Source organism: Anguilla rostrata, chromosome 4, assembly GCF_018555375.3.
Source record: "Anguilla rostrata isolate EN2019 chromosome 4, ASM1855537v3, whole genome shotgun sequence".
NCBI lineage: Eukaryota > Metazoa > Chordata > Actinopteri > Anguilliformes > Anguillidae > Anguilla > Anguilla rostrata.
The window spans coordinates 54,865,486-54,878,118 of record NC_057936.1 but is presented as its reverse complement, the minus strand read 5'-3'; the positions used below and the strand labels follow the sequence as shown (position 1 = coordinate 54,878,118).

At 51.0% G+C, this 12,633-nt stretch overlaps 1 protein-coding gene across 8 annotated transcripts in view; it reads left to right on the top strand.

The window, feature by feature from the left end:
• cdc14ab (cell division cycle 14Ab) overlaps positions 1-11,614 on the top strand; it is a 50,083-nt gene extending 38,469 nt beyond the window's left edge. For 2 of the 8 annotated variants that reach the window (XM_064333265.1, XM_064333263.1), the window contains exons 12-15: positions 1,840-1,940; positions 2,866-2,913; positions 4,371-4,502; positions 5,498-11,614. In XM_064333265.1, the coding sequence (XP_064189335.1) occupies positions 1,840-1,940; positions 2,866-2,913; positions 4,371-4,502; positions 5,498-6,083 (867 nt within the window). In that variant the 3' untranslated portion in view covers positions 6,084-11,614. Of the gene's footprint in view, positions 1-1,839; positions 1,941-2,865; positions 2,914-4,370; positions 4,503-4,800; positions 5,101-5,497 lie in introns of those variants that run through there. The other 6 variants (XM_064333270.1, XM_064333266.1, XM_064333269.1 and 3 more) reach the window with 6 other exon arrangements.
• Positions 11,615-12,633: the final 1,019 nt, after the last annotated feature.

Genomic DNA, 12,633 nt, shown 5'->3' with positions numbered 1-12,633 from the left:
AACAGTACATCAGAGAGCCTGCCTGCGCTACCTCTGTAAGCACATCACACAAAGGTTAACCTTCGTAGCTGAGACACCGACTTGTTCCCCATGACATTGGCTGTCCGACAGTACCGAACGCGATGACGCTGCATTATGGAGAACCTGGGTTTTACATAGTGCTGATCCAGTGGGACGTTCTGCAGCTGAGCACTGTGTCTTTATCACACCCCGCGGACTCCCTGTCAGCACAGCAGACAGCCTGTTTTCTGCTGGGGGGTCTGATGAAGGGCACCCTTCTATACGACACGACGTCCCTCTCCCGTTCACAAGGTCCTCTTTGAAGACGAGTTCGGGTCTGGAGCCGCCCGATGCCGCTCTGAGCCCCGCGTACGCGGGCGCGTCGCCCGAGCCGCCTCACGCGTCGGCGCGCCTCCATCGAGAAACGGCGGAGAGCCGCTGGGGTTTCGGTCACGTGACGCCTCAGGCATTACCGCGCCGTGCCGAGGCCAGCCGCCGGCGGTAGCATACCGCCGCTATCTCACGGCCGGCCGACGCTGCGGTGAATCACGTCGACCGTCGATCGTAACTGCCCTCCTGGAAAAAAAACTTTAAAAAAAAACGTACATGATGACGGACATAAAGCAGGGCCGCCTGACCCCGTCCCGCTCTTATCTGCAGTTTCGGGTTGAGGGGCGCCGGGAATGCAGCGATTCATACCGAAAGTGCTGAGCCTAAATTTGGAAGAGAGAGAGATTTAAAACCCCTTTTATTGGGACATCGTTCAACCACCGAAATTACTGTACTTCAAAATAAAGATAATATACAAGCAACATAAAGAGAAAAACAATTAACACACTACCCACAGGCAGAAAAGAGAGAAATAGCTAGAGAAAAGAGAGAGAGAGAGAGAGAGACAGAGACAGAGACAGAGACAGAGAGAGGGACAGAGACAGAGACAGAGACAGAGAGAGAAGAGAGAGACGAGACAGAGAGAGAGATAGAGACAGAGACAGAGAGAGACACAGACAGACAGACAGAGAGACACAGACAGAGAGAGAGAGAGAGATAGAGACAGAGACAGAGAGAGACACAGACAGACAGGCAGAGAGACACAGACAGAGAGAGAGAGACAGAGACAGAGACAGAGAGAGACACAGACAGACAGAGAAGCGAGACGAGACAGAGCGAGACAGTAAGAGACAGAGCACAGCGAAGGAGACGGAGAGACGAGCTCGACGGCCCTGTAGCCCACAGAGACGGCCAGCAGCGAGACGGAAGGCTACATCTGCCTGGCCTGCGCGTGGAGACCCACAGGACGCTGCCTTAGCCCCTGCAGCGGCCCTCTCTGCCTCGTTCCGAGCACCCAGCCGCATTGCCTGCAGTCCATCGCAGTGCCTCTCCACAGCCGTCACCGCAGATCCAGATCCTATCACATGTTCTCACACGTACGGGCGATATGCTATACAATACAATACGATGCATCACTATAGTTTCCACTAGTATGTTAAATGAACAAAGTAATCTTGAGGCATGTTTATTAAATGAAGTTTTTGGTAGTTTATTTTAAAATTCATATGTTTAGCAAGTTTTTTTATTTGCATGGAAAGGCATATGCCAGATTTAGCATTTTTATATCCTGCAGTTTTTTATCGCCCACGCCTTCATGAAGTATTGAAACTGTGCCTGAAAAAGTATTATATTAAATATTAAATATATACAGTGTGGACTGAGATTGCACGGCAGGTCACACACACACGTCCTGCGCTCTGAGTGTGCCGTCCTCGCGTGGCGGGTGTGTGAAACGTGCCGGAAGGCCTTATCTGGGCCGGGCTGAGTGATGTTTCCTGTGTGTTGCAGAACGACTACGGGGAGAACGGGATGTGCATGACTCAGGGAGACAAGCTGCGCGCCTTAAAGGGGCGGAGGCAGCCCCGCTCCGCCACCACTGGAGCTCTGAGGTACTGCAGGCCGGCCGCCGCGCGCGTGTGTATCCGCGCCAAAACCTCTGCACCTTCCGCCTCTGCTCCCTTTCAGTTAGTAACCGAGAAGCCCCGCTTACAAATTCTGCCTTTTCTTGTGTGAAGTGTTAACAAGATGAGAAGCAGAAACCATTGAGGGGGGTCGGGGAGCGGGTGGGGGGTCGGGGAGCGGGTGGGGGGGGGGGGGTCGGGGAGGGCTTTGTGCTATCTTAAGCTGCTCTCACCCTCTTTGGCGCATTAGTAATGAGGACGCCTGGAAGGGAACAAACCGCTTTCCTTATTGTGCGAGCCCCGCTGCTGATTGGCTGACGCAGAAGCGAGCGGGGAAGGTTTCAGAACCGCCAGCACTACTGCACAGCTCTTTAACATTAAGCAGCCAAAAATGAAAATGAGACGAGGAAAAACAGGGCAGTGGGAACAGGTCTGGCCTGGGCTTGAATGGGTTGGCATGGCAACGGTTCGTTCCTTAATGGGTTTCCTTGGCAAAGTGACCCGCAGACGTGCGAAGGAGGCCGGTTTTGTTCCCCCCATGCGCCGGCCTGACATAAGGAACTGGGGAGTTTGGAGTGCTCTGCTGCTTTGTTATCTGCTGTTCCTCTCCTAGCGCTCGCTCACTCAGGAGATCTGTGCCGCGGTGATTCGCTCTGCCGTTACGGGACCTGGCGTCCCTCCGGTCTCCAGAGAGCGCACCCAAACGTGTCCCTGCCCAATGCGCGCGCGCGTCAGCATTGCTTCAGCAACAAAAAAAACTTCTCAAACAGAAGTAAAACTGATGACTGCAGTAATTAACTCAGGACACCTGCAGTGTGAGAACGTTGCCGGAAAGTTCCGCAGCGCTGCTGCTGCTGCTGCTGTTGTGTGTGTGTGTGTGTTCTGATGCCTAATGCCCTGGTGTCTCTTTCAGGCTGGAGGACATGAAGATGCACACCAGGTCCCCATCGCAGCCTTTCAGGTACTTTTTAAACCGTGCTGTGTGTGCTCCGTGCTTCATAAGAACAGGCCATCGCGCCCATCAAGGCTGGTCCTGTTTCCCAATCTTTAGAGCATCCAGCTCTATGTTGAGCCTGCAGAGAGGTCTGCTGACCTCCGTGTTGTTTGGCGATGGTCCTCCGGTGGCTGCTCGCGTTCGGATTTTTTGATACCGTCCGGAGCCGGTTGGTTCACACTGCTGTTCTCGGGCCGGACGGCGTTCGCGACGGGATGCGGAAATATAAGCAATATAAAAATAAATAATTAGGACCCTTCTGAAGAGAAGCCTCCTCGTGGATAAACAGTCCGTGCGCACAAAAGGGAAGCGCATCAATCATCTCGAGACGGATTCACGTGGAAACGCGGCCGCGTCTCCCAAGTGCAGGAAACGGGCCCTCTTTGTGCGCGCGTGGAGGGCATGCAAATGCGCCTCCGTCTCCGCGCTAATGTGCAGCTCTTGATTAATTTCCCATGAAGAGCGCTAAGTAAAGTGGCCCGTTGTACTCGGCTCTCCTCCCACTTCTCCCCCCCCCCCCGGCCCCCTCACAGAGGTGAGGCTTTTGAATCGCCGCACGAGGTCGACGCTCGCTGCTTCTTTGTTAAGAGCTGTGGAGTAGTGCCTGTTAGAAGCACCGCTCCGCTCTTTTGTCTTTTCCCCCATTGCACGTTTTTTATTTCTTTAAGGCTGTTTGTTTCTCGCGTGCCTGCCTGCTCCCCTTTCAGAGCCGGAGACTAGCGTGGGAGGCGCGCGTGCTTCTCCACGCCTGGCCGCTCCCTTGTGTGTGTCTTACGGAACAAAGCCTCGCCGAGCTCGGCCTGCGCCGCGGTGCGTCACGGAAACCAAACGGTCCGTCTGAAAGATAAGTCACGAGGCGAGACTGCGTCCGTGACGACCGCGGCCTGCAGCCGCGCAGGGCAACTCGTGATTGGCCGCAGTGTCGGCCAGGATGGGAGAGTATCAATTGGCTGGGGTGACTCCGTCCAGGCGCCCACCTCTTTATTGACCCCTGCTGGTGTAAGTGGACACCCGCAGTCTGTTTGCTCAAGCTGCACATGAAAGGTCTTCCTCCAGCTCCTGTCTGTGCCAGCTGGGCTTGCGGGCTGCGGAGTGGGAAGCAGCAGCCTGGCATTGTGTATTTCAGATGTGTTCCTTGTGCGCTGTCGGTACGTGGCCTCCTGACCTCTGCTGATAGGGCAGGTCAGAGCAGGGAATGCAGCAGAGAGAGCTGCTGGTCCTGGGTGAGTGTGGGTTAGTGAGTGAGAAACAGACAGGGTTGCTGGTCCTGGGTGAGTGTGGGTTAGTGAGTGAGAAACAGACAGGGTTGCTGGTCCTGGGTGAGTGTGGATTAGTGAGTGAGAAACAGACAGGGTTGCTGGTCCTGGGTGAAAAACAGCTGGTGGTGCTGGGTGGCTCACACGTGCTGCTCTCTGCTCCTGCAGCAGGATGAATCCGGCGGTGCCTGGCCCCGGCTCCATCTCCCCCCTCAAGTCCTCCAAAGTGCCCCCCTCCGCTTCCGCCACCGCCAAGAGGATCGCCCGCCCGCCCTCCTCCTCTGCCTCTAACCTCAAGAGGTGAGCGGCGGTCACTCGCTTCCTGTCCTCCGTCCCTCCCTGCCCTCTCTCTCTCCCTCCTCTGTTCCCCTGCATGCTGTCCTCCCAGAAACGTTTTTTTCCTCCCTTCACTTTCCAGCTATCCTTGAAACCGTCACTGTCTTCTTTTTAACTCAGACTCTTTTTAACTTCAGCTCTGGCCGTCTTTTTTTTTAATCCTGCCTGAGTTTCTCTTGTAACCACCCTTCTTTCTCCCTCTCTCTCTCTCTCTCTTTTTCTCTCCATTTCCTCCTGTCTTCTCTCTGTCACCCGGCCCCAGTCCCCTGGTGGTGTTCCTCCCTGTGGGTGATTTCCCCCTGCTCTGACGCTGCTCAGGTGCATGGGCAGGCAGGGCGGGCAGGGCAGGTGTGTTGGTGGTGTGTGTGTGTGTGTGCGTGTGTGTGTGTTTAGCGTGGATCGTTCCCCTGCAGTCAGGGCACTCACACTGCAGCTCTGTTCTCTACGAGGAAGGGAACAGCAGAGGCAGGAGTGGCGAAGCTCATGAAGTCAGTCTGTCAGTCAGACGGTATTGGCATTTTATAACGGTGCTTGTATGCCCCACGCTTGTTTGCACACATCCAGAACTTAACTCTAGGGGTCAAGGCAATTCTGTTCCTGAACCTGATCTAAAATAATGGATAATGTTCAGTCGCAGTTTTTTAAGTAGGAAGGCTTTTGGCAACCCTCGATGCATAACCAGCCAATCAGGCGCCCTGTTCTGAGGCACGCTCACTCCTCACGCCCACTCAGAATGTGGTGATGACACATTCGCAGGTTCGCATTGGCTGTGAAGTCTGTTTGCCGTGTCGGCCTCCTCCCTTCGCTGGGGCTCAGCGGGTGGGCGGGCCCAGGTCAGGTTGTGTGTGTGAGGTCATCCTGTCTCTGTGATGTCGTGTGCACTTATCTGTGTGTTAATGACCCCGCCCCCCCTCCCCCTCCTGCCGCCTGTCCCTCCATGTTTGTGTCCCCCACTTCAGCTTCTCCATAAACTCCAGGTTAGCCAGCTCTTTAGGCAACCTGTACGCCGCGGACGACGACGCGCAGGGGAAAGGCAAGCCGCCCGTTCCCTCCTTCCCATCATCCTCTCCTCCCAACGCCCCGCCCCCGATGCGGACGGGCTTCGGCCTCGGCTACGCCAACGGCGGCCCGCTGCCGCCGCCCGCCCGAAATTACCACTATGAGGTCAACAACAATCAGTATAGCCCTCCCTCCTCCGTCGCCGCCGCCGTCGCCGCGGCGACCCCCGCCAACCCCGGCGGCCCCAGCAAAGGCGCGGCCTTCAGCCACCCGGGGAGGGCGGGGGCCGATGAGTTCGCCCACTACCGGCCCCCGGGGTACCCTGGGCTGGCCGCGCCCTCCACGCGCTACCTCAGCCGCTCCATTCCCGTAAGTGAGCGCCCCGAGCAACAGCAGCATCCTCTGTCCCTGCCGCTCTCCTCTCCTCTCCTCTCCTCTCCTCTCTCTGAAACGCTCTCGTCTCCTGCACGCAAACGCTTTTCCTTCTTGGCTCGGTTGTTTTTGCTGAAGGGGAAGGCCTTGCCCTGCTCCGTGTGCTGCTCCTAACATGTCCCTGGGTTTGCTCCGTGTGTAATCCTGACGCTCCCCTGCACCTCTGCTGTGCTCTGGCTGTGGCTCTGAGCGCTCCTGTCCCTGGGGCTTCGGCTGAAAGCTGTCCCCAGCGCCTGGACGTCACACTGCTCACATCACAGCTCTAATGTTAGGAGAGTCAGCTCCAGCCAGCGCATGTCCACTTACCTACTGATCTGCCTTTGAGTAACCACTGGTGAGGAGAGACTAATTCAGGGTGTTAAGTGGACTCTGGCCTTTGCATGTGTTCCTGATCCCTCTGTCTGATATCAAAATCTTTGCAATCATATCTAACATTACATTTTGAGCAGGACAGGGTGAGAATTCATAGCATATTTTAGATATCAAACACACACACGCACATGCGCGCACGCACACACGCACACACACTCCCTCTCTCTGACACGCACAAAAACAAACATACACAAAAAACATAAAACAGAAAAACAACGCAAAAAAACTGCCTGGAAATGAAATAGTCATGGTAAGTGAAAGGCATCAGCGCAGAACTCATATTGGCAGGGTGGGATTTAAATGGGGGTGCTGAGAATTCGGTTTGCTGCCAAGTGCCTTCCACACGTTTAATTTCTTACTGTAATGCAAACCTCTCCCTGGGTTCTGGCTTTAATGCTTTAACACACTAACACGTACCTTCCAATGCTGCTGTTAGCCACATGGAGGTTCGCCCGAGGGCCCTGGAGGTTCAGCATCCCTGTGTCTGTCTTCAGAGAGACTTCCCGGATACTGCTCAGACTCGCGTTCAGTTTTCTTTCAGGATTTCTTCCATCATTGCCCATTTTTGATACATTTTTTTATATTCCAGCATGTAAGTTTTTCCATGCATCCAATACATTTTGAAAGAATTTTCAGCATTTCTTCTTCCTGAAGAGTTTAATTTCATAAAGTTCTTTGTCTCAGTGGAAGTTACAATAGAACAGGTGATTTAATGTTAGTACTAGAGCCGCACATCTGGAATAGTCACGGACACCTGGAGGGAGGGGCACTCAGGACGTGCCCTGCCGTGATTGGTCCCGCCCGTGGACCAATGGCTCAGGTCCAGGATGGCGGCATTCCTGCAGGGCTTTTGAACTGGCAGAGAAGCTGGTCACCTGACCCATCCTGGCCCAATATTTCCAGCGCACTTCATAAGAAGCCAGCAGAGCATCAGTCCCTCTGGCTCTCTGGGCCTGCATGCATCAGCACCCTACTGGCTGACCAGACACAAGCACTGCTGTCTTACTGTATCCACAGGGGCCTGGAGACATGGCAAACGCTTCCTGAGCAGAGCCTGTTCTGTTCAGCTGAATCCCGAGTCCCAGGTCTCTCTAACGAACTGTGTGCACGCCGTTGTGTGCGCGCCTCTGACCTTTCTGGAGGACTGGCTGTCCAGTGTTCTTAAGTCGCAGCGCTCCAGATGCGTCCTCCATTTATAAACGGGCTGATTTCATTATCGGCAGCCGTGTCACACATCACCACAGGCCTAAAGGAGCTGGACAGCCGGCTGTGAACGCATTCCATCGGTTTACCTGCGTGTTCCAGTCTGAATGGAGGATCACTGTCCCTGCTGTCTTTCCCCCGGATCGTGCGTTGGGAAGAACGACTATCCCAGGAGTAGGGCTTAAAGCGGCTTTCAGTGGAACGTGTGTCTAATTGCAGAGCTGCTCAGCTGCGTACCGCCACCCCCCCCACCCCCCCACCCCCCTCCCCCGCAGCGCTCGAGGGAGGACTGCCTGGCAGCATTGCCTCCATCGTCCTCATGTAAAAAAACAGCCCAACTGCCAGGATCATGCAAATGGGATCAAACCAGTATTATAATGAGAGCGTCGCTGACGGTAATGATTTTGTTTGCACAGCTGCTGTTATCTCAGCTCCATAAGTGTTAATAATGAGCGTTATGTAAGAGTAATAATTTTCTCTGGATTAGAGTGTCATTTAAATGCAAATATAAATGCAATAATAATTATAACTGCATTAGTGGAGTGCGGAAAAGTCGTGGTCCGATGGCTGATCCATCTCTCCCTTTTTGCAGTAGAGTAACGCCCCCCCCCCTCTCCCCGCCCTATTTGCCACCTGTTGGTGCCCATCCCACTAATCCCCCAGACACGCCCACTCCAGCCCATCTCCTCCAATGCCAGGCATCACAAGCTATGGCTTTATTTCCATTTATATATTTCCGTCGCTCCAGGGTGAGAAGAAACGAGAAAGACCTGCACACTGCCAAAAAAAACGGGTAAAAACCCAACACGGAGGCTGAAAAAACAAAGCTCGGTTTATTTCGTACGGAACGTGCAGAAGCGCATACGTGCAAGGACTGGAAAATACGATGTTTCGGTCACAGACAGACTGCCGTCAGCATCTAGTTGGCATGCACAATGGTTGTCACATTAATGTATATTATATCTAACAGGTGCGCGGATACAATTCATTAGTCAGAGTTAAAAAGGCATAGCCGACAAGTCAGTAGTACATTAAATACAAAATGTACCGATAACAGTACAGACATATAAAATATCTCCTTTGTGAAATGTGTGGAGTGACTGTTCAGCTAAGCACGCAAGCTTTCTAAGTATTTTACATGTATATGTTTATGTATTTGCATTCATATACATTGTGTTTATGCATATGTCTTGCTTCTAGTGTGTAGTTTTGTAGTTTTGTTTCTGCAAGTGCAATGTTCTTTCCATTTCCCCTCTAATGTAGGTAGTGCTTTTCCCCAGCCATTTTATTTGATGGAGTTGGAAGACGCTGAGTTGGCGATCGTGCTGGTGTTCTCTGGGGTGACTGATGCTCGTGCTCAGTGCTCAGTGCTGTGCTTAACGTTCTGCTTCCTCTGTCTCTCACCTCACAGTCCCTTCAGTCTGAGTATGTTCAGTACTAAAGGGGCGTTGCTGCAGTGAAGGCGAGCCGGCCCCCAGGCGATCCGCTGACCACGCCCGTCCTGTACGAGTCCACCGGACCTTGACCCCCCCCCCCCCCCCCCCCGCAACCTCCATGCCCGCCCCTCCCGGGATCCCACCCCACCGAGCGCTGCTTCTCACTTCGAAAGGAAAGGGAAACGAGTAAACAGGGAGTTGCCGGATGCACATTCCCATCTCTCCACGGCCGGAGGGGTCGCCGTCGGCAACCCTCGTCCACGGCCGATGTCTGTGTCTCTGGTGGAATCCGATTGGACGGGGCAAACGGCAGCTCCAGACCTCCGAGGGCTATCGGAAAAGGACCGCGCTTTTGTCCGCCTCAAGTCCTGATGGGTAAATGACTGATTGGATTCGCTTTTGGGGATAGTCACATGACTGTTTTACTTCTCAGCGTTTACAGCGCTGGTGATTTGAAAGGCCTGCTCTCGCATTGCCCAGCATGCTTTGTGTGCTGTGGCCTATACTGTATGTGAACGCTCCTTCCTCTTAAAGTGCTGAGCTGTAACCCTCCCGCGCACTCCTGCTGTTAACACAGCTCGGCTGTCCCGCTTTTGTATATTTCTTACCTTCTTTCTAATGTAAGCACACACACTTGAGTACTGAAAAAGAGGATATTTTTAGACATGGATTTTATACTGTCTACATAACATATTTTAAGCTTGGATAACAAATATATATATATACATGTGTTTTATATATGAATTGTATTTCAGGGTTTGAAAAGACCTTTTTTAATGTCTTTGTTTTTTTTGAAGTGTGCTCTGATTGGTGTATAAAGACGTGTAGGCTACAGGGGGTGGGGACTGGACGCTCCGGACCCCCGTTTCTTATCAGCCGTGTGTTTTGAGAGCCCGTGCTCTGGCGGCGAAGTGAAAATGGGATTTTTGAAGGTGTTTGGGCTCGCGCTATGTTCTGTCAGAGGGAGTGTGAGCACTGCCTGGACAGGCCTTCCCAGGTCAGAGCCTGCAGGGGGGGGAGAGAGGAGGAGGAGCGTCCTCTTCCTCACTGTCAGAAGCCCATAGGTACCCTATAGCATGCCTACCATTTCACCACCATTTTTTTCCCCCCTGTGCGGTCCCGTCCAGCAGAGATTAGCTGTCTCTTGCTGTGCCACAAACGCACGCCCTGTCTCTCCCAGGACAGCGCTGGCGATGAACTCGGTACATTCTGAGTTCCGTGCTCCGAGCTGCCCTACTGCGCGCGCTTGCGTACGCACCGCCGGGCCCCATACGGGGCTGGTGCGGTCTGACACACGGTTTCATACCTCCAGTCTGGAAAGGGAATCTCAGCGCGTCGACGAACGGACACGTACGTCACACCCCGGAACAGATGGGACCAATGAGAACGCACACCTAAATTCCTGTGTGTTCACGTGGGCTCGCGCCTGATGAAACAGTTAGCAGCAATAAGGGGGGGTGGGGTGGGGGGGGGGGGGGGTGACCATGCGCGCAGATGAGAATGAGCGCTTTGTCTGTAGGCTTCACAGAAATGGGTAGTGATGCCTGGCGCGGTTTCGGTGATGATGCACTAGCTTCCTCCGAACCTGCACTTCCCCTCTCTTTCTTTGGAACTAGCGCTGAGCCCAAATCACTCGAAATCCTCACATAGACAAGACGCCACAGAATGTAATAACAATCTGTGAAAGGACTGCATGGCTTTCTGCTGGTTTTCAAGCACAGATTTTTATGGTCTTACTCTGCGACATGCTTTGAACTTATTGCCTTGATTATGACGGCGCATTTTTTGGCACGCGCGACCAATTATGAGTGAGGCGTGGTCTTTCCTCCCCCCCATCTTTATGATTGAATTACGGCAAATGACAAATGTCAAAACCAATTTCAGTTCAAACTTGTTTGTCAAGAGTCCTTTGAGAATGTAAAAATAAAATGGACGGTGGTTGGTAGGGTGCTTTCTGGTGGCAAAAGTTAAAATGTTAACTCTCGTGAGGGAATGTTTACAGTAGAATTACAATGAAACTGTTTTGTGTAATACCCCCCCAAAATTTTTTTGAAGGTTATTTCAGTTACGTAACATTGTCACACCCGTTACGCAGTCTTAATAGCAACTGTGAGTACCCCCCATTAACAAATGGGAACTGTAATGGGCTTTATCTTAAATCTTATTTTAAGAACTTTTAACTAAAACATTATGTACCTGAATATGTCAAAAACATAGCCTTGTTCTCTTTTTGTTGTTTAACTTTTCATGTGTCACCTAAAACAAGGGTACTGAAGCTTCTCGTTTAGTATTTAAGGGTGTTAGTGGATCAGTTTGACTCCCCTTGTGGCACACTGTACATTCCAAGCAATGTAATGCTTTTCTGTTTATAAAGTGGGAGAATCTATTTGATGCAAGCATTCTACCTCCTCAAACAGAGAATAGCTGTAAAATACTATTGCATATATTTTTTCACGCGGTGTGTATAGAAAATATAACCACATTACTGTAGATCAGTATTTTTTTCTCCATAACAGCATATACAAAATATATAAACATATAGTAAGATACTAATGTATTTACTGTATGTATATTTTAAAATACAATGTAAAGAAAACGGAAAAGGAAATAATGAAATAAAACGCATTTGAAATATTCCGTCTGGTTTAATTGAGAATGAAAATAATTACACAGGACAGTGATGGACTACGATGAAATAGAGCAAAAATATAACTGGAATTGGTTTAAATCACACGAGTGATTTAAACCATTACACGTGCTTATTCACATAAGCATGTGGAAGTTTAGTTGTTAAAAATAATTTTATTAGATGGTTATTTTCCAATATTACCTTCAGCTGTTACTGTGCAGCCCAGTGTGCATGAATTTCCAGTTCATTCAGACCACGGCCCTACTGGCTCACTGGATTAGATTTAAGAACAGTGATTATCTTTAGTTTTTTTGCTGTTTTTCTTTGGTGTTTCTATGAGAACAAGCATCTGTTTGTGGTTAATGAACCGCAGCAAAACCAAACCTACTGTGAAAAACTCACATTATTTATGTCACTGGTTGAAATGCTAATAGCATTTTGTTGTAATTGGCTCTCTGCATCTTTGTGGCTACAGACACAAAACTGTTTTTTATTCCTGTAATATTTACAGGCCGCTAACAAGGATCCACTGGCATAGCGTGTTTTACTTCGCTCAATCAGTCAAATTCCATCTGTGGTTATCACTAGGTCATTTGTAAAAATTAATTTGAGTGTAAATACTATTTAACTTTTAATACTGTTTGTTAAGCAGAATGCTTTGATTACACCAGATGGTTATCAAAGTAAATCTATATAGCAGGGGTGGCCAACTCCGGTCCTGGGGAGCCGCAGGGTCTGCGGGTTTTTGTTTTGACCTTAAATACAACAACCACTTACACAAAATAAACCAGGTGAGGTGAGTTAACTATGTAATCAACTGCTTTAATTGATCAATTAAGTGCCGAGTAAAAACAAAAGCCAGCAGACCCTGCGGCTCTCCAGGACCTGGGTTGGCCACCCCTGCTATATAGGAATTCCAATTCTTCCATTTGTGAAATTCACCACTGAATCATGTATAAAGTCTGCAGCTTTCAGTGGATTTAGGCCTTAAATGGAGGGATCTCTGTCTGTCACTTGCTTAATC